Consider the following 22,060-nt stretch of genomic DNA (forward strand, 5'->3'; position numbering starts at 1 on the left):
ATCAATAGAGCTTGAGCACCCAATTTAACATCCCAAATAATATTAATGAAGTATCTTTCATTTCCAAAGCACCATTGACAGTAGTAAATCATGGAACTATAGTTCCCGAACATCAACGTCTTTGTCTTTTCTGTCTTGAAGATCTGTTCTCAGATAAAAAAAAGTGACTGAGCAAGATAGACTGAGAAATTTTGGTGAGTGTTTCCGGGGTATAAAATCTTTGCCTAAACACCTGGAATCTTCAAAACCACTGTACTGTAAGACTTCCCTTTTCCTGCACGACCCTTGATTTTTAAAAACTAGGAAGCAATGCTTTGATGAAAAGAGCACAAGAGTTACATTACTGTGATCACTGTGCTGTATTTCACTATTCAGAAATATTTCATTATTTGTAGAAAATGGGTCCAAGAAAACGAAGGAGCACAGTTTAGCTGACTCTTTAGTCACTTGATTCAGCTGTGGTTATCACATGAACAGAGTTGTTCTCTTTTCTAGCTCCAAGAGTTTCTAGCTCTGACTAGGTAAAGCAGAGATCTGGAGGTCAGCAAAATTTAGTGCCCCCCAGATTTTGCCTGATAAATACCAACTAGGGTATCTATATATTTCTACATCATTCAGGAACAAAAAGATCAATACGAGGTGAAGAAAGAAGTGATCATTTTCAATCTTACTTCATATTATCTGATCTGTAATGGTAGGATGAAATGATCGGGTACTTCTTTTGTTAGCATTCTATTCAAGTGTTCACATGCCGTTTCATTTTGAGGAAAGTGGTTGAATAAAGGCAAGACTCATATACAAATGGATTTCCTCTTTTCAAGAGAGTCCCCTTCTGGTACTGATTAGCCTAGAGGTAGCTCCAAATGAAGGTATAGATTTCGCAAAGGCATTGGCCAATAGCCCAATGTAAAGGTCATAGATGTGAAAGATGTCTGGATCCAATGACATTTGATCCGCACAATCCATAATGGATTTCATCAGCACTTTTGAATACAAAAAAATGCAGTATGTAACTGATCTCACATTTAATTCCTGCAACTTGTCTGCCTAAGCTAGTAAAAACAAAATTGGAAACCAGACTCATCGTGCCAGGACAGCAGCAAGCTGAGTAGATTTGCAGTCTTTATTTTGACTTGTAGAGAGTTTAATATGATAATTACTCCAGAGTCTAAAAGAGTCACTGAGGTTCGGATAAAGTTTGCCAAGCTTTACATTAAACAAATAAAAATTAATATGGTTATAGTTTAGGAAGTGTACAGACCAAAGAGGATGCTGTTTACTGGAAGCTTCAACAACTTCATTCTCTGATACCCTCTTTGCAATTGGTAGGAACAGAACTACATAAAGCTGCATTTATGGAGACTGGTTGGTTGCTGAAAATCTGATAGTTCCTTCAAATTCTGTTATCATATTGTTGCATTCTGCATATTAAACTACAATCACTCTCTTTCCATGGCTCAATTACATTAATTTCTAATTGACTTTAGTGTTTGTCTATAGCGTATACACTTTAAGCAGCTGTAGTTCCTTGTGGAGCTGTACTATTATTGAGAACATATGGCCATTATGCTGATGGTGTTTCCTCTTTTCCTCTTTCCTCTCTTCTTGACAAAATAATTTATCTTCAGTGTGCTAACACTCTTCAGAGCAGGCCTGAAGCTTGGTTCACCATACAGGTTTGCCTGCTTTTACGCTTACACTTTTTAGCGCTATAACGTTGCCTGTTTCTTGGAATCACTAAGAAAATCATTACCAGTCAGAGACATCAATTTCCAAAATTCAGTTTTTGTTGTTTAAACTGACCCTATTGAAAAAAATGCTAATGAGAAAAGCAAGTAATATGCAGGATTTAAATTCATGGAACTCCACAACTAAGCTCAATATGACCACGCAGTCTAAAATAATTAACTACCTCATATGGGGGCAAGAAAGAAGCAGCCCTGTGGATATCAGGGAACTGAAGGTGGCGATTTCCTTGTGTCTTTGCTGCAGAAGGACAGAATTAGCACAGTATAATTTCTTTACAGAGTGCAACTCCACATCTCCTTTCCTAAACAACCTTAATTTAATTTTAAGGTCCTGTTTGCAAGTAGTTTGACTATATATTAAGGCTAATATATAATAAACATGCAACAGGAGAACAATATACACAACTTACAATTTTAAGTATTTTAAAGAGTCTTGTATATTTCTGGGAAGAGCAATCTAGCAGCAACATCCTTCATCTTGAGCACGGGCCATTATTTTAACCCCTGGTTTGATGCTTCCCCCAGTGCTTTCATAAACACATTTCAGTTCATGCCAAATTTAATATTTCTAACAAATTTCTACAGCTAGAGCTAAGAACGTGGTCAGAAAATCAGTAAAGAGTGACTTGCATATTAACTGAAATTTGAAAGGAACCAGTTAATTACACACACAAGCATTTTCACAGTCTCTGCAAGTGTAGTCCCACAACTCATGGCTATCTCAACTTGTGCCAGGGATAAAGATGGATAGAATTGGTAGCCCATGTGCCCACACAGACAGCTTTGTACTGAGTAAGACTTTCTTGGAGAGATCTGCCTTGGGCTAGAGAGGTGCATTTGCAGCTCCCAAAGCAACAAGGAACTACTGTGTAGTTGGTGCAAAGAGAGCACCAGAGTAGAAGCAGGCTGAGGCAGGCTAAAATAAAGAAAGGAAGGAGTATCTATACCTCTTGGATGCAAAAAGGGAGATATAATAATTAAGAATCTGTCGGATACAAACCAGAACCTTGCAATGCTTGCTTTTTAATCCATTTCTCTGCAGGAAGAGCAAATAAAATATTTCTAATTCTATTTGCCCACAGTACTGTAAGTGACATCTCTGGATGGCTATCAAAAAACCCTGAATTTCAGGCACTGTTGTCTCCTGCAGATGGCTTTCTGTGGCCTGTTAGCATAGCTTGGTGCCATTGTCATCACTCAGGGTGAGATTAGGAAGGAGAACAGCCTCTCCCAGAGTGATGCAAGACCAAACCAAGTGATTAAGTCAACACAGAAGAACAAAGTGATAATTTGTTTAAGAGGAGGTTATAGACACTAAACGCACACATTTGTTAATTAAGAGCTAGAGTCACAAAGCCTCTTAATTTTTTTGTTGTTTTGTGATAGCCTCCCCTGGATTGTTTCGCTAATCTTCCTATATATCCAAACCTAGTGACGCTTCTTCAAAAACATATTTAGGAACTCCCAATTAGACAAATTCAGCCCTAAGTTTTGCTTTACTTAAAACAGCAATGAATCAAACGCACACACACACAAAACAAACTATGCAAACAGAAGCACTTAAATAAGAGAGGAATAGTGTATTTTTAGATATCATTCCTCATACTACATCAGGACACAGGAATTTGAGTGAAAGACAAAAGTAACAGAAAACTAAAGGCCAAAAAGGGAACTTGAAGAAAACCTAGCTCACTCACTTTTCTTCCTTCTGTGCTAAAATGTGGACTTGCTTGACTCCTCCTCTGAAAGCCAATTGCACATACTGGCAACTGCTTTATCCTTTTAGTTATATCTGGCAAAATCCCACATTCACTAAGTAACCTTTGGCAATAAACTGACAAAGCAGTTTTGCAGTGAACTATTATTACAAAAAAAGTGAAGCAGTGTTAACAGGCAATTCATCTGATTTCACACAGTGCATTTTTGTTTCCTCATATGCATTTGATTTATGTGCTGCTACTGCTTTATTTCTCTCTGCAGGATGATTGCTTCTGGATTCCTTATCATCCTGCTTACTTAACAACACTGGGACATTTCCTACAGCTCTCCAGGAGTGGCACAACCGTAGATGAATATTAATTTGCCATCACCAGTCATAATATTTTCTACAAGCTTGCATCATTATCTTGGTTCAAGTACAAGACAACCTCAGACCTAACAAAAGCCTTACTTCTGGATTGAGAGAAAAGAAGCAACATGGTATATTAAAAAATATTAGTTTCTTTAACTGTGAAACTGTATAACTACCCCATTGATTCCCCATCTGGATTGAGTCCATCTCTGGACAAACGCTCCACTACTTGGCAGCCACATGCATAGGCTTGTAATTCCTCTAGTCCCAGACAGTCTTGGTGGGAAGCAGAAGAGCAGCAAAACCCTTACCCATCATTAAAAAAAAAAAAAACCAACAAGGTGGGGAGGAGGGGGAGAAGGAGTAGAGAATCAAAGTAAAACTGCAATAGTTAAGACAGCCCTTCAATCCCCCTATTGCAGCATGGCCTGAACTCAATGCCCCCCGCGAAGTGGAGACAAGTGACCATAGTATGCTCCTCCCTTGTTTTAACCCGCTCACCAGGCTTTGTCTAGATGCACCAGTCATCCTCCAAAGGAGTCACAAGTCCTCAACACACAGCTTACTGTCCTCAGCAGGCCCTCCATGCATCCTTTCAGTCCCAAACCACTGGATTTTTGGAATTACTTCCTCCTCAGACTAGCATCTAGGGACCTCTCCTAGACCGGAGACTGTAGCTGTCTGGGTCTGCAACTAGAGTTAGTTTACCTTGTGCTATGTGGACAGTGGGTCAGAATAGAGCTCACCTGTGTAGGATTGACTAGCTGATGCCTCATCTGCAAGACGTTCATCTCCCTCCATGATTTGCCACATACCACTTGAGTTTCAAGCAGGAGAAATGAAAGTCCTACTTTGACAGGTTCATCTGCTCTTCAGGAATGTATGAACTCATCTTCCCCAGCTAAAGACATTCAGTATTCCAGAATGCTGCTGGGTAAGACCTATTGTGTAAAAAAGGGGCAGTAGAAAACTCCATTTTGGCCTTCTCTAACTGCACATTCAAAGGTCCCGCTGAGTGCTTTCTGAGGAAAAAGCCCCTCAGTTATAGATTAGATCAAGAAGTGGGAAGAAGCATATCTCAATACCTAAAATAAATTTTTAACTTGCCTCTGTTTCAGCATTTTCTTTTTTTAAACTGGATCTAGATATGAGGATTCAATGGGGACTTGAAGCAAACTGCAACTCACACAAACTGCAGACCCTGGTCCTTTCTATCAGATAGCAGAAGAGAGCTGTGTTGCTCCTCACCACCACCCCCTCCCCCCCCCATCCTCTGCATCATTAGCAGAGTCATATCTAGCCTAGTAATTGTGAGCAGGCTGAGGGCACTAACCTTAGTCTCTCCCTGATCATCTGAGAAGTTCTCTTGGCCGCTTTGTTGCTCTAGGGCATCAATAACATTCCATGGCTTCTGGGTCCCCGTCTGAGAACAAAATGCTGGAAAATCAGGTTCTGTATTGACTATTTTTAGGTACATAAATTCTTTATTGGACCTAAATCTCAGAGCTATACTGAATGAAGGCATCAATTATTAAGTATCACCTCTGTAATTAGTCTTTCATGTTAGCTGAAAAGCTTAGCATTCCCTCATTTGATCAGAGGTCCCTGTCTCTTGTTCTAAATTTCTGTCATTTCAGATACTTTTATGTTAAGCCTGATCTTTTAAACTTGAGGGCTTATGAATTAGAAGGAAAATATCATAAAAGTGAGGGGTAGAAGTTATTCTAATGCAAGTTAATTATCTCTGTATTTTATTCTACCAAAAAAATAGCAGTTGATAGGCGTTCTTACACTTTGTAAGAATTCATTTTTGTGGTGAACACTCAAAAATGGGGCAAGAAAAAATGCATCAATCCCACCACATGATACTCCAGCCTCATCTCTTGTGCTTGTGTCATCTCCATGTGATTTGCAAAGCAAAATTTAGACATATTGTGCCCTCTCCTTTATGGATCTTAGGTGCGTAAAAATTGCCTTGGAAAATGTTCTTTTGGTGTTTTCTTTTTCCTTTTAGATAAACAATGCCATGGCCTTTTCTTTCCTCTGGTGGTTTGAAGGCTGTGACAAGATCTTCAGACAACCTGAGGAGTAACATTGCAGAAAGGTGAAGATGAAAATGAAGATAGAGTTCCCCCTCTTCGTCCACAAAAAAAAAAAAAAAATCCAGTTGTAACCTCATCTGTCAGCCTAGCTCTTCTCCTACAAATGGAATAAACCAAGAATGACAAAGATAGGACAAGTATTCCCCTGGGTGGAAAACCATCTTCAGAAGGTTTGGTTGCCCTGCAGAATGGGGACTGTCAAAGCGACTGTTGAGACACCTCTTCCCTCACCTCCCCGCAGGTAAGGACACGTGGCGCCAAGCACACACATTAGCACTTGTTCAGAGAGCAAAATTGCTAAGCTGGCAAGTTTCTAAACACCAAGGAACTCTCCCAAAAGCTTAGATAGCTTGAAGTGCCACAGTGGTGTCATCATTCTGCTTCCAAATTGAGTCAGCATTTGTTGCTACAATACGTAGGACATCTTTCCAATGAAGTGCCAGCAAAAGAAATCTGAAGGGAGTACAGGTTGCACAGCCTAGGACAGTCACAAGCAGCTGTAGTTCAGTGCACCTTGTCACCCTAGGATCAGCTGTATGGTGCCTACAGCAGCTTTTCCCCCTTCTGCCATTCATCTACACCGACAGTGAGCCAAGGGGGCTGCAGACCTCAACAGACTCAAAAGTGACTTGACTTTGTAGCTTCAAGTGCTAAGATGAATGAATATTCAGGCATATTAGCAATATTGTTATAGTTAATTGCCCTTGTACTAAGCATCTACTCACTGCTTAAGACTTCTGCATAGGACTTAGTACTAAGACTTTGGGTTGACTTAAAGCAAACCCTTTCCTGCAACATCTTTGCCCTCTGACTTTTTTCTAAAGACAAAATTGCACTGTGGGTTATTAGAGCAGAAGCAATTGTGATATTTATATGTGAGGTTCAACTGTACAAGCAAATAAGAAACTACAAGAAAAGACTGTTGTTGCCCCTATTCAGAAACTAGACAAAGCATAATTTCAAGAACATGGTCCAAAATATGGTTGGAAAGGCACCTTAACAACACACTCCATGCAAATTTTAGAACCCTAGAGAGGCAGACAACATTGACATTATCTCCACAAACACCGTGTTACTATTTTCTTGCCTAATCCTTCAGTTCCTTTGGCTAGAAACTACCCTCTTACTATATTCCAAGAGACAACCAGGGGACAGAGTTAGTTAAAGAACTAAAGACGGGCGACTACGGCCTGATATTCTGCCCAGATGGAAATATGTATCTTTAATGGCTTTCTCATAGGAAGCAATGTTATGTATATTGCCTTTAGCAAGCTTATTTGACATAAACCCCAGGACTCTCCCTCCTGGGCTTTTGATTTTTGGTATCACTACTCAAAGCAAAGCTCTCCTTTTATATTTTCTCTTGTATATTTTTCATTTCATGTACTTGCCACTGGATTCACATTTTTCATGAGTAGCACCTCTGAAATGCTGCAGCAATCTGGATACTTCATTTATCAAAACAGCTTCACATCTAGTATTTTACTGTGATTTGGCAGCACAGCTTTTAGTAAATTAATAATTGCTGTCAGCTCCCATGAAAGGGAATATGGAGGTAACTATTGTTCCAGCTTCAAGTGTAGGTCCAAACTCTGTTCTTCTTTACATGCCTTCCAAAAGTCTGTACTCTCAGGGCTGCCTATTTTTAGAAAAACTGTGACATTTAATGAATAGTGATTTAAAGCCAAAGACTATGAAGTTTCAGTGAGCCAGCAGTTCTGTTCTGGAGAGAAGGCTAGAGCCCTAGTGCTGGCTTTGATTTTACAGGCTGTCATTATACTGACTTGCCAGATGTTTAGAGTGCTCTCAAATAAACATGACAAACAGAATTTAAATATTATCTGTGGTTCCTATATTTTTCACTATGGGGATCCTATTGATTTATTACATGGCCACAAATCACTCCCAGTAAATTGCATTGGATAAGAATTAAAGCATCACCCTAATTGCACAAACACACAGCAATTTTTTAACAACCTGATTTAAATATTTCTTCTGTGCACAATATTTTTTCCTTTTGTTAGCATCACCCTGCACTTCACTAGATAGCCAAGGCAATAAACTAATTGCTGGTGGCAGAGATAACTAGGAATTATGAGAAGTTCCTGGTAGTCTGCATGGTTGAGACAACTTATTTTCCTTGCCTCAAGGAGTCAGGCATTTTGATATCCAGCACAGTGACAGATCGTGAATCTGCATTGCTTTAATACCAACACAACAGAGAGTCCTGCTGCAGATGGCAGAGAATATAGCACACAGCAAAGATGAGATCCTCGTCTCCAAATTTGATAATCCCAGGACAAGAGAAAGTACAGGGATACGGACAGATGTGGAACATTTCAGCAAAATGGAAGCAAAATGAGTGACCACAATAAATTTGTTCTCAGTAAAACTGTAGCCAAGCTCTGTCTTTTTATCACAGCAAAAGAGAATTCCTTCAGAGTGATTGAAGAAAAGGAGATAAAAGAGTTTCAGAGAGCTTCTCTCAAGCACGAAGGGAAGCATGTGCTGTGACTAACCTGCAGTGATAAAAAGAAAACAAAACGCAGTTCTAGAATTCTTTCTGTCTTAGGTGTTTGAAATATTTTTTTATTTCCTTTTTGCAGACACATTTTAATGCAACTGTTAACTATACTAAAGAGGTTCTTTCTGCTCTCTAAATCAGACACAGACTGGAATAGAGAACGTAAACATAACTTCCAAACTTCTCTCTAACTGATGTACAATATAAATAAAAGTAAAATAAAATTAATTAAAAAAAAAAAAAAGAAAAATGGCCATATCGTAGTGGTGGGATATTGCTGGAGAACTCTGAGGAAAGAAGGAATTCTATAGACCTCTTGGATTGAATTTGTTTGTAATGATTTTTTCAGGCTAATGATTTTTAGTCCTGGCTTTTATCATCATCTGTGGCATGTCAGAGGAATATGAAGTCAGGTATAAACGGCCTAACTTCAGAGGTCTCTGATTTGTAGTGCTCAGGACTTGCATTAAGGATGACTTTCTTCAGATGTAGCTCAAATACCAAATGGCAACCAAAAACTCTTGAGATAACTACTGCCCTAAGAATTGCTGGTGCTTCTTTAAAATGATTTTTAGTTTATTTATCTCAGGATAAGATTTAGTGGAGGCTCACAGGCAGTTTCAAACCCCAGCTATATATCTGAAGCGATGACATAGCATTTCAGTTGTCAAGGTATATTTCTAGCACAGCTCCCAAATAGCTAATGTGGAGGTAAAAACACTTGAGAACTTGATGTAATCACCACCGCTGCCCCCATATCCTTTCAGGTCAGCGTCCCCTGTTTATCCAGATGGCTTTAACTATCTTTTGTGGCAAAAGTAGAAAAACGATAGGCAGGCAGGTTGGAAGAGATAGGAAACCAGCTTTATTTTGGTTGCATTATTTTGGTTCCAGCAGCTGTCTTGGCGACTGCAGGAAACAGCAACCCATCAAGGTCTGTACGTGATTGTGTTTTCCTCTTCATAGACCATGTGATGCCACAATCTCCACAGTAACATATTGTTTTCAAAACTGGCATATTGATTGGGAAAACACTAATAAGATACTTAGACTATCTTTACCATTTCTCATGTATGGGTTTTTTCACAAATAATCCTTTCCACCTGCACTGGAGATTGTTCTACTCATTTCTAATAGGACCAGAAATGTGCAAACGAGTGGCATACAGCACAGAAATTTGCTGCAGTGAGTTACATTTGTTTTGCAAGATGCTGCTAAAAACATTAAAATGTATAAAGTCATTTGACTATAATCTGGAGACATAAACAGAAATGGAAAAAAAACCAATGAAAGGAAGATATAGTGACTTCTCTTTGAAGCTAGTTCTGCATTCTGTTTTTCTGTACTGAGTGACTGGCTTTCCATTTGTAATGAAAAGTTTGAAAGATTTATGGTATGGTCTGAATTTAAGGGCTCTACATATTCTCCGATGTAATCCTTTGCTCTTGAAACAGTAGGCTCTGTTAAAGGACAGTAAGTACGGAACAACTTTATTGAGGTCAGCAGAGTTAAATGGATGTGCAAAACCAGCTTCTTCTGTGCTGACAATTAGAGTTAAGTGCAGTTCTAAACCTGATTTCCATGATCACCTCCCAGCAGCAAGAATTTAGAGGAATTTTCTCTTTACTAATTTTCAAGGAATTGTTTTCTTGTATTTTCAATCCACACAAGCAGAACAAGCTTCTAGTGCTGAATATGTACTGAAGTCTTGCTCATGAAAACACAGGCCGATCTCAAGAGCAGCATGCATGAGCAGTGATAAAGTAACCGCAACATTTGCTCTGATCTTGATACAGCAAATAGGAACCCATGTTTTTCAAAACCCGTTCTCTATGTAAAATGGTATATTAAGGGCTGAATATTGGAAAAAAAGAATTTCATCTAGCATTCAGCTATGGAGTGCCTATTCCCAAAAGCTGCTTCTGTCCTACAAAAGCCAAAACCATCTCTTCTTACTGCACTTGTGCTGTATGAGCAAGGAAAAGTTTTCTTCCCTTTCAAGCTATCCCACCATTATTATTCACCTGGCACCCAGAAAGGTGTAATACATTTACAGCTGGGTCACATTCAGAGCTTGCAAAAGCATTGCAAAAGAGCAAGAGTAGACTGATATAATGCAGGCTACACTCTGAATCTCTTCTGACAGTCTCTAAGGTCTCTGCGAAATAAAAAGGTCTTTGTGCCTGTACCACCTCCACTTTATGCAGCGCACAATAGTACATGACATGTTACTCCCACTTTCACTTTTCACAGTGGAGCCTTTTTTAATCCTTCTTTTTGCTACAAACCACTATGTTATTCTCTATTAAAAAAAAAAGCATTCAGACTTTGTGACTTTTTACTCCGTTGTTGAGAAGGGCCTAGACTGCAACTCTTATTACACCGTCCAAATGTGCAATACAGTGACTTTATATCTGTGAAATTCCCTCTCCACTGCTACAGATCAAGCCAAGGTGACAAATTATTCTAAATGCTCTATAAATTACAGAGAGGGGTATGCTAAGTACGGCTGCGCTAGTTAAAGCACAGCCTGTCTTTATCATGTATACCAACTGTGCTATTGGACTTGAATCAGGGATTGTCTGCTGCAGGGATGTACTCTACCTTGTGTGGGCACATCTTAATATTTGCCCCTTTCAGACTATTAACTTTATTACTCATATACCCCTGTTGGATTTGGCACTCTACTGTCAGGAACTTTGTGCATAGTGGAAAATATAGGAAAACTTTTGGACAAAACCATGACCTTGGAAAAAATTTGGTAACAGCTTTCCATCACTGTAGTTTAGCATGCTTGAGTGCATGAATACTGAATACCATAATCTTTGGAGAAAATGAAAAATCCATAAAAAACAGGAGCAGATTAATGACTAGTATGAAAGTCAGAATCAACAGTGTAACAATGTATTTTTCTCATGTTCTCATCAGAGAATTTTTAACAAAAAGATTCAGTATTTCTTGTCATCCAGCAGTTAGCCTCTGTCTCCTGAGCCAAACAAGACTATAATACATTTACTGTGAAAGATGGATCTCTTCAGAAAAACATCAGACGTCTCTGTTTAATTTGAAGGATCAAATTAGAAGTGCAATTAAGGGAAAAAAAAAGTAGTTATCACTAAATTACTACTTACAAAGTCATTTCAGGCTGCTGTTCATCTTCTGGAGAATATTGTTATTTATTACTAATGACACATAGTACATTCACATTAGGATCTCTGTTATATGCATATTATATAACTTTCTTTGGAGGACAAAGATCTGACTGCATAAAATTAGTCTTGAGAATTACCTAGAATTAACAACCGAATTAATAAAGTAAATCCTTATTAAGGAGTTTTTCACTGAGAACATTTATTTGCCAAAATTATACTGAAGATGTCTATATAAACACCCTTGTAACGTTCCCAGAACAAAACATTGTACCCTGAGTGTTTAGTGAATACTACTACTCATAACTAGTAACAATGAAGACAGAACACAATGTATTACCCCAGTTTTAGTTACAAAGACCTCTAATACCAGTAGCCTGATCATAGTGTATTAATTACAAACCACTGAGAGATGAGTTGCTTTCTCTGTGATTATCTGTCTACAGCAACTAGGCTAGAAAACTAGCTTAACATTCAGAAATTACTAAAACAAGAAATAAATATTACTTATTATATCCAGTGTAAATAATTCTGTAATTCATAAAAAGCTAAGTCCATTGGTTTTCCAAGATCTGGATTTTATATTGAGCTATAGTGTTGAATCACTAAATTAACAAGAATTAAGAGTCAGTGTATCAAAGTGGGTTTTTTAGTCAATTTAAGATTACACAACAATGTTGCTACACATTGAAGGCACAAAAACACCTGGGTCCAGAATAAAAAGCTGTATAAGTTACTATATCAGCTGTTCTGTATAAAGGGTAAAATGATGTTGTCCTACAATAAGTAATGTACTTGTTTCTAAACATATTCAACATATTCTTCTGAAAATTTGTGAAAGCATGTTAAGCAATGGCCTAAAATTGACATGTTCAAGCTTTCCAAGTATAATAAATCTATTCCAAGCAATTTTCACACAGGCCTTTCACAATTGTAACAATAATTTGGCAAAGCACAGAATGCTTGCTCAAATGAAAGATTTTTAATATCTCCGTATTGCTCAACAGCTTTTTATTTCTAATAACAATCTCTCTATTTTTCCCAAATGGAACACTTTGGTTGCAGTAAGGTTATGTTGTTCATTTAAATCTGTAAGGCAACACAAAAAAAAACTTACTCATGTTTCTATGACAAAATGATTACTTCAGCTCTGACAAATTCATGTAAAAATGTATATTTTTCTTAGTATATAAAATCCTTTCCTTTCAAACAGTACTGCAAGGTAGGAAAGAAAAGGTAATTACCACATAAATGTATGACAGCGATTTATTAGAAATATTACCGCGGTATTTCAACACTATATGCAGTTTCCCTAGCAGGAAAATTTCCTTCTTGTGAACTAAATTATATGCATATATAGACCTGTGATGTGCTTGTAGGGTTGTCTAAGTAGAGCAACCTTCCATTTCTTCTTCCATTGGCTGTACTGTATTCCTATTTAGAGGATCACTGGTGTAGAAAAAAAATGTAGGAGGAGCAAGAAGTCAAAACGAACACATGGACTAGATTTTCTCCCATCTACTGTCCTGGTCTTATGGGTTTGCTTAATGACCTAAGGAAAGTCCATTCCAGTTGAAGGATGGTCCCTTTAGAGGTTTAGCACTTCTGCAGGTTTCTGTGTTACCTTCCAGCTTTCTTCCTCCTGCATAAAATAAAATTTCAGGAAGAGATGAAGAGGAAGACACTCTTAGGAAGTTCATGGGATCCAGGAAGCTTCTGGGTTTGACCCTTCCAGGATGTTCTCAGTTCAAACAGGGGCACTGCAAGGCACTGCCTAAATATTTAGCAAAGGAGGATAGGCAGCCTGGAGCTACAAAACATGGAGGGGATGCCAAAGTAAGCTCTTGCCCTGGTACTCAAGCAAGAGCTAGGCACGGAACAAGTTCTTTGCAACTTGATATCCCTGCCTCTCTTGTAGGGCAGGTTTTGAAGGTTTTGAAGATACTGACATTTTACCAGATGTAGTTATACCACAGAATGCAAAAAAACGCAATATTATCATAGGCAGTAAACAATACAGATTATCATTAGCTACTTATCCAACAGATAAGTTTTTATTAATGTAATGTTTCCTCTAACACTGAGAAATAAATTATTTTTTTAGGTGGCACGTGTAACTTTACAGATTTTTATGCGCTAAAACTTGTCTTTCATCCAAAATGTTTTGCCAGAGTCTTTTATTATTACCAAATACAAGTGGCAGCACAAAAGAAAACAACCCTTTACCAAACTGAAATAGCATTTGCACAAAGTTGCTTAAGTAACAAGTATCCTAACAGTCTGGAAATGTCCCCATGTGTGCGTGAGATAAAGGAAGTTACAAATGGATTTTCATTAAGTCCTAATTCATGGTTTCATAGCTCCAGATTTGGAAGGGGAAAATGAGCTATGCAAAATTTCCAGAGGCAAGAAAGACGGGTTTTTAATATGAAACTCTGCTCTTACAGGAATAAAAACTTTTATAGAGTTCATCAAGTTTTATAAATTCACTTAGTCATCCTCAGCATGTGCGATCTCTCATTATATGTGGAGAGGAAGAAAAAGATTTTCCAATAACATTAATGGTACTAGACATATTTGGATCATGATAACTCTACCTACTTATAACATCCGGACTGTGGCATCTTTTCTTCTTCTTCAATTAAACTTAGAAATAAAGTATTTTATTTGTTAATGCTTTGTTCCAAACAGTCAAATCTAGTTTGATAAGGTAGGATCATTTAGTTCGATTACAAAAGTGAAAAACAATATCTTTTATATATAAATTGACAGAGGTTCTCTTCCCAGAGTTCACACACAAAGGTAAATAAATGCTGAATGAATTTAATAACTAACTATATTAGTTTGTCAAATGTTGTCACAGGATCCCAAAACAATGTCCCAAAACTCTTTACAGTGGGTTCCAAGATGCCCAAAAGTTTCTTTACAATGAAAGAAACCACAGAGACACTTTCTTCTATAGGTTGGTAAGTGGAAACAAAAGGATTAAGAAGATACAAAGCTTTAACCTAAGATGCCACATCTCTGAATGTCAAAGACAAAAAACCATTAAATTTTACTAGTCCCTTTCTAAAAACCAGATCCAAAAGGCACTGAGAAACATCCCACACAAATCAGATTGGAATAATGTAAGAAGACAGTCCTCTTCACTTAGCAGCACACATTTGCAGGCTAGCATTCCCTTGGCCAAGACCTAGAGAGGCTGTTGTAAAATATTCATGCCAGAAATGACTGCTCTGGCATGAAAGGCTACTGCCCTTAGAGCTGCTTGTTCACACACTTCTGCTGAAGGTTACCAGCACGCACAGGAGAACTGGCAAAGCAACATATCAGGGCTCCCCACACCTCCCTTAGTTCAAAGATGGAGAAATTTACATCAGTTGTGTAGCACATGGCAGAAGAAACTCCAGCCCACCAAGTTTTTGAAACAAATTAGCAAGAAACACATTTTAAGATACAGCAACCAAACAGCATTATTTTTAACATCAAGGAAAAAAATAATTTCTGTGCTTTGTGAGTCAAGCCTTTATTGCTAAACCATCTTAAATTAAAGCAGGTGGCAAACTGCTATACTCTGTAACCAATAAAAACACAAAAATCAGTTTCACAAATTATTTCTTAAGCATTCCATTTGTAGCAAGCAGGAGATTCAGAAAAGCTTATTTTAATTAAAAACTTTATTTTTCATTACAATTCACAGTTTATACATGGTGAGATGAACCCTCACCATGTGGACATTCAGAACACTGTGCTGGGGAGAAAAGGGTCTTTGTTATAAGAGCATTGCTCGGTGCTGTGTCATGGAACTTCCTTAGTTTTAAAAGCATACTCTGTAAATGTTAATTGACTGATATTTACACAGAAGTGACTGAATTTACATATTAACTTATATTTATTAGAAAACAAGCTAAGCATCCAAAAAACATTAACATTCATATCTTGCATGTTATCTAATGGTCAGAGATGCTGTAAGATTTGCCACTTGAATCATGCCCAATCAGCAAAGTCCCATTCTTTTTAATTTACACAGAGCCTAAGTTATTCTTTAAGGCCTGTTCTGTTCATTTTATGTACAGCCAGGTTACAATAGACTAAAGTAAGAAAAAACTGCAAAATTATCCATTCCATCCTGTATTTCTTCTGAATCTCATGTACACCCATAAGCAAAACAGAAGATATAAAATTAAAGTTAATGTGTTTTCTTAAATCCAATAAAGAAAACCCATAGTCTCCTTTAGATCTGCTTCTCATCAGCCTATCCTGTCTGAACAATCATTGATATTCAGATTGTGCTATTTATCAGATCTTCTTCATGCCTGCACTTATATTCAGAGCCATCTCTATCTGAAATGTAGAAAGTCACAGTGATACCAGTTTCAATTGGATTCCCACATTAGTCACAGCTCCGGCACGGGCAGCCACTGTACAGTGTGACATTCAGGAAAGCACTCCAGCAGGATTCCTGGGTAAAATATCATATGGAGTCTGGTGTGACTTGACTTAAAGAGGAAGTTAAGAATGTTTTTCATGGAGCAAATATCTGGCAGAAGATTTACGCTTATTAAAAATTGCTGCTTATTTCTGTGTGGTTTTCTGGACGTGGTTATTAGAATACAGGAATTAAAAGCCTCTCCTGCCTCTCCTCAAAATAGTAATTTTTATTTGCTTTTGTCATCTACCAAATAATTTAGTGATAGATAAACTGCAGATTTCTTTTTGGTACATCTGATGCAGAGAAAAATAACTGCTGAACACTGCTTGAAAAAATAAGACTCGACGAGGGTCTGCAAATTCTACAAGTCAGTGTGGACAAGTATCAGCTGGACCTGAGTAAAATAAAATGTTTCTGGGGGTTATGTTTGCAACTTTTGAAACTGCAGTGCCTTTAAATTTAGAGCTAAGATCATCATTTGATGATTGTTGAGTTTTGGCATTCATTCATGCTGGTTGGTATCTTCATGACAGACACCTTTAAAACACCATTGCTTCAAGAAGAATGAAAGCTCAAATGAAATACACTTCTCATGCAAAAAAAAAACAAAAACAAAAACAAAAACCAACCAAACAAAAACCATACAGGAACTGTAGAGGTTCTGGTTCTTCAAAAGATAAGGCACTGACAAAAATTTCTTAGGTAAAAGGCTGCATAAGAATTTCTTGCCATTTACAAATGTGTTGTAGTCCAGAAATAGTCCATTCCTAGGCTCAGTAAGGTAGACCCTGAAATTTTAAGGACTGATCCCTCAAAGCTACATTGTTACCATAAACAAGTGTGATTCATTCTTGAGGCCATATGGCACATTAGGAAAAGTGAAAAACAGTCTGGGCAGATAAAGGCAGAAGACGTTGCTTGTTCCAGCATATTTCGCTAACAGAAGTGCCATTCGTCTTTGTAGAGGTGCAATGGTAACTCTGGACTGTAGTTTCTGTGGAAATCATGCACACATATAAAATGCTATTAGCACTGATCATTGACAAGGTGGAGAAAAAAGGTATATGGCTAGTCTAAGCCAAGAGCTTCTCAAGGACTGAGATCCAAAGTCACGGCTACTTAATGTTTTCAATAACAGCTATCTCTTCTGCTGCACAGTGTGGTGTCAAACCATTCATGTAAATGCTGTCTGTCTTTGTTAGAGCTGGCAAGATGTCCTTCTCACTGGTGAGATGGTTGACTGATAGGGTTCTCTTGCAGGGAGTCAGGTCTTGATTGTGGTTGACGGCAAGTTCTGCAGAGAGCTTCCTTTTGATAGAGGTAGCACGCTGGAACTTATCATAGATCTCCACACTCAGGCGCCTTCGAGTTTCTTTGAACTCAGCGGTGACATTGGCTGTCCACTCTGCAGCATGAGCTCTGAATTCCCCTACCTGTGGCAAAAGTGAGAAAAAAAGGGAAGCATTATGAGGCCAAGGACTTTAGACACTGTGTGGGCTCAAGAGCCCAGTAAGAACAATGCAGCTTTGGGCTGGCAAAGAGCTGCTGCTGCCAGCACAGATTTCTCATGCCACAGACTCACTCTTCTATGGAGAGCAGTTAAACTAGAAGAAATGTCGCACTAGTCAGATTTAACAACAGTTCTGAAGACACAATACAAATCTTTTCTTCTAATTTTTTTTTCCTTTAATTACAGTCAGTCAGCAACACAGGGAAGCTGCAGAGCACTGACAGCTGCAGAGTACCCAGCTGGTCAGGGGATGCTGAAATCCCAGCAATCCAGGCCATGCTATGTATTGTTACTAGGGTACAGGGTTATTTATGAACACTTCAACTGTCTCTGGAAAGATCCCTGGGAGACTTGGTAAACGATTTTCTAAATTTAGACAGAAAAGATATTTTTTTTTAAAAGGAAAATGTCAGTTTCTTGTATTCCTTCTTTTATGTGCTTGCTCAAATGTAGCACCAATACAGCAACATCTTGGTCATGTCAGCAACATGTCTGCTTACCACCCTGACTCCACCAAAATGACATACTAAAAAGCAGCACGAAGGCAATTGCAGAGCAGGATTTGGAGAGCTGTTAGCAATTACATCCAGAGGAAAGTCAACCTGCCGGTCACCACTGCTGTACAATTACCATATAGCTGGAGGGTGATCATTTGCCCAGCTATATGCAGATCTCCAGTCAGATGGAAAGAAAGGTGATAGTTTGTACCATTGCTACCATTTCACAAATACGTGTAGGTCCCTGCTGCCCTCTCGGTTCCTGTGCTCTAACTCAGTACGTCCTTATATCACAGACTTTATGGCAAAGGCTGATCCACTTTCACTAAAAAGTACCATAATTTCATGAATCATAGAATAGTTTGGGTTGGAAGGGACCTTAAAGATCATCTAGTTTCAATCCCCCTGCCATGGGCAGGGATGCGTCCCAACAGACCAGGCTGCTCAAGGTCCCATCCAACCTGGCCTTGAACACCTCGAGGGATGGGGTATCCACAACTTCCCTGGGCAACCTGTTGCAGTGTCTCAGCACTCTCATGGTGAAGAAATTCCTCCTTATGTCTAGCCTAAATCTGCCCCTCTCCAGTTTGTACCCATTCCTCCTAGTCCTATCACTACAAGCCTTTGTGAGCAGTCCCTCCCCAGCTTTCTTGTAGCCCCTTCAGGTACTGGAAGGTCGCTACAAGGTCTCCTTGGAGCCTTCTCTTCTCCAGGCTGCAAACTACAAACTTTACTTCCACCATTTAGGTGTCTCTGTAGTAGGAAAGCTGGAGCATACCATAAGCCCAAGCTCTGAGGATAGGGCTGAGGAGGGGAAGTAAGGCTTCTGCTGGCACAGAATCCCAAATTATCCTTACTTTTCCTGACTGAGTAGCTCATCCAGACAATAGTCTGAGGTAAACTATGGCTTTGTAATTTATAAGCTGTGTATGATTTTGCTCTTGTATTTCAACCAAACCACTGTCACAATATTAAATAAATTATGCAGGTAATGAAAGGATGCACCTTTTGAGGAGATTATCTCATTATAACTACAAAGGAAATAGATTGTTTCTCTTTACATCTCTACTTTTTTGGCAGTTTAATAGTTGGAAGGTATAGCACAGGGAAGATAGACTGCTGATAAATATAACTCCAAAGCAAAGCATTTCAGAAGAATTAAACCACTTAACTAAATTAGTCTAATTGGTACTGCTCAGTCCAGAATTTCCACCATTGGCGAGCATGCTTGGACCTGGTGAGCACGAAATAATAACCCAAAAAAACCCCACATAGAAATATGGGGGATATCAGAGAAAAGTGGCCATGGGCTCATTCATGCTTTGCAGTGCAGTGGAAAAGAGGAATATAATGAAGGTAAAGAATAATCAGTTCACCCAGGAGTGACAGGTCTTCAGGAAAACTTTTCCCCTCCAGAAACAAACAAAAAAAAAAAGATATCTTTACCCTCTTTACCCAGGGGTCATTTTATTACATTTGTCTCAGCTTCAGTGAATTACACAAATGACTAATGTGGACCCATTATGTATATTTTCTAAAACAAGGATTATTATCTGTAATACACAAAGGACTCGCCCAGCTGAATGATTATTAGTATTTAAATTGTGCAATTAGGATCAGACACACTGCACTTCAGATCAGAAAATAGTGAAATCTGTAATGCTGAAACAATTCAGCTGCTACAGTATTTTTATTTGTAGTAAACAGATAATAAAAATAAGACAAGCAGTATCAGTGCACACATTGAAGCAGCTTTGTCCTTCTCCAAAGCTTCACTCAAGGCAGGCTGCTGGGGCTCTGGAGCATGCTTTCGTCAAGGGGAGCAAAGAACCAGTATACAAGTTTCTATTTCACCTATACACTTTCACCCCTCACCAGCTGTGTAAGCATTCACCAGGCCAGTTATTTTGCTCAGCCACACATCTCTGTCATTGCATATGGTCACATTCAAGGGATATTCAGACTGGTAGCTTTAAAATTCTGTCTTGGTAACCTACTGGAAGCTATAAGCATCTTGAACTGTCTCCCTATATGCTTTTTAACCTTCGTGCTACTCGTAGTTTCTGTTCCCGCTCCTCTCATGTTTTCCCAGCAATGAAAAAACAGCTGGCCATGCTTCTGACAAAAGCAAGCCTGTGTAATCCCTTGGATGGGCTCAGAATTCCCTTGCTGGCCCACCTCACAGTATACTGGTGATGGACCTGTCTTGCACAGGGCAAGCTGCTATATTTTAAATCTTGTGCATGTAAGCTATACAGAAGAATTTAAAATTGTAGTTATTAGGATATCTGATTAGTAAATTCTAATTAGATTTCTTTTGTGAAGCAAGTTTATGCAGCCAGCTGAAGAACATCATTAAATATGCCTTTGGAGATGGGGTCATGTTCCAATTAAGGTGATGTGGAACATGAACGTGGTGGACTCAATCCTGTCTGCCCATAGACCAGATCTCCGATGCTGCTTAGCACAATTTCAGTTCTTTATTAAAATCACAGAGGAAAAAAAATTGAAAAATGCCAAGTTATTGCTAAGCAGAATTGAAATGCATTAGTAGTAAACCAGAGGTAATTGGCACAGCATGAGAAACTAGAAGTTCAGTACTGTGTGAACTGTGTGCGTGCCAAATTACTGCTTTCAGTCCCTAGCTTTTGTGTGAACTGAAATGCACTCAAAAATGTTACCTCTTCAGAATAGAACTCTTAATTCCATAGCACTTATGGACTCGAGCACAAAAGGTTATTGGAAAGGAAGTGTGCAGTTTTTAACTGCCAGTGCACATAAGAAACTTGCTTTTATAATTTGATCCCTCCTTCATCCATAGGGACATTTCTGTATATGCTCAGGTTCTTTCTGTCCTTAGGGTGTGACATTTTATTTTACTGCATTACAGCTCAGCTTCATCTGAGGACTGGCAGCCACAAAATGTCTTCTGCAAAGTGATTGAAATGCCAGTTGCCTATGCTGCTCAAAAAAAAATCCTTAACATACCTACTTACCGTAGCAATTCTTTACTTTTCTCCAGTTGTCTTGCCTCATTACCGCACACAGGTCTGTAAACACAGCAGCTGTCATAGTTGGGGGTAATGTGACACAAGGACAAGGCCTCTTAGTCACAGAAATTCTTGACAACTAAGTACTCTACATACGGCTGAATGATACAAAATATTTCATAAGTAATAGGAAAAACATGTCACAGTGATGGCACCTGACTCAGCCATACAATAAGCAGCACTGATCTGGTGATGTTACTCACTCCTAGCCTTTGCGGAATAGAAATGCCACCAGTAATGGGGACACAGTTTCTTGCTCAGCTCCAAGATTAACTTCCTCCATATGAAAATCCAAATTAGACTGCAAGGTGCTAGACATTTCACAAGGTGTATCAACTCCCATCTATCAACATCGTACTTCGAAGATCAACAGCTAGTAACTTCACTGGGTATTTATGAAGCAATACCCTACTGCCTTATGAGTCCAGCGAAAACAGGTCTCGATGACAAAAATCTCAATAAATACTGTAATGGTAACACAACTACATATTCCACACAGCTATCAAATAAAGAGTGTTGACTCTATTCCTTGCCCAGCACAGGCTGACTGGTCTCCAGCTACCACTCAAGATAGATCTGGATATCCCATATATTCTGCATCATATCTGACAGCCTCACGAGGATGTCTCAAATGCCATGGGTCATCCCTAGTAGTATCTCTAAATGTCTATGTTAGGCTATCTCTGTCTACCTGTGGCGAAAATATAACATTAACTCTGTTAGGATACAATGAGGAATAGAGTCTGAATATTTTGAGGTGTGTCTACACATCCCTGCTAAAGTAATTTTTTAATTTTTTCGGTTTTGTCTGTTTTTAATGATACATTAAAAAAATCCTGCAAGAACTTCATGAATGATGAAACAGTTCCTAGGCTTTGCACACACGTGATCACCAATATCATTTAAACAGACATAATGAATTTGACAGCACTAGGAAAAAACATGGACATTTCTTCAACTATTCCTACCAAAACCCA

General features: G+C 38.6%; 1 protein-coding gene across 5 annotated transcripts in view; it reads right to left on the reverse strand.

Annotated features, from left to right (window-relative positions):
- Positions 1–11,812: 11,812 nt before the first annotated feature.
- KCNK2 (potassium two pore domain channel subfamily K member 2) overlaps positions 11,813–22,060 on the reverse strand; it is a 129,775-nt gene continuing 119,527 nt past the window's right edge. For all 5 annotated transcript variants that reach the window (XM_054063732.1, XM_054063728.1, XM_054063729.1 and 2 more), the window contains one exon: positions 11,813–17,459. In XM_054063732.1, coding sequence (XP_053919707.1) covers positions 17,142–17,459 — 318 coding nt within the window. In that variant the 3' untranslated portion in view covers positions 11,813–17,141. The remainder of the gene's footprint in view (positions 17,460–22,060) is intronic.

Source organism: Cuculus canorus, chromosome 3 (assembly GCF_017976375.1).
Source record: "Cuculus canorus isolate bCucCan1 chromosome 3, bCucCan1.pri, whole genome shotgun sequence".
In the NCBI taxonomy this organism is placed as follows: domain Eukaryota; kingdom Metazoa; phylum Chordata; class Aves; order Cuculiformes; family Cuculidae; genus Cuculus; species Cuculus canorus.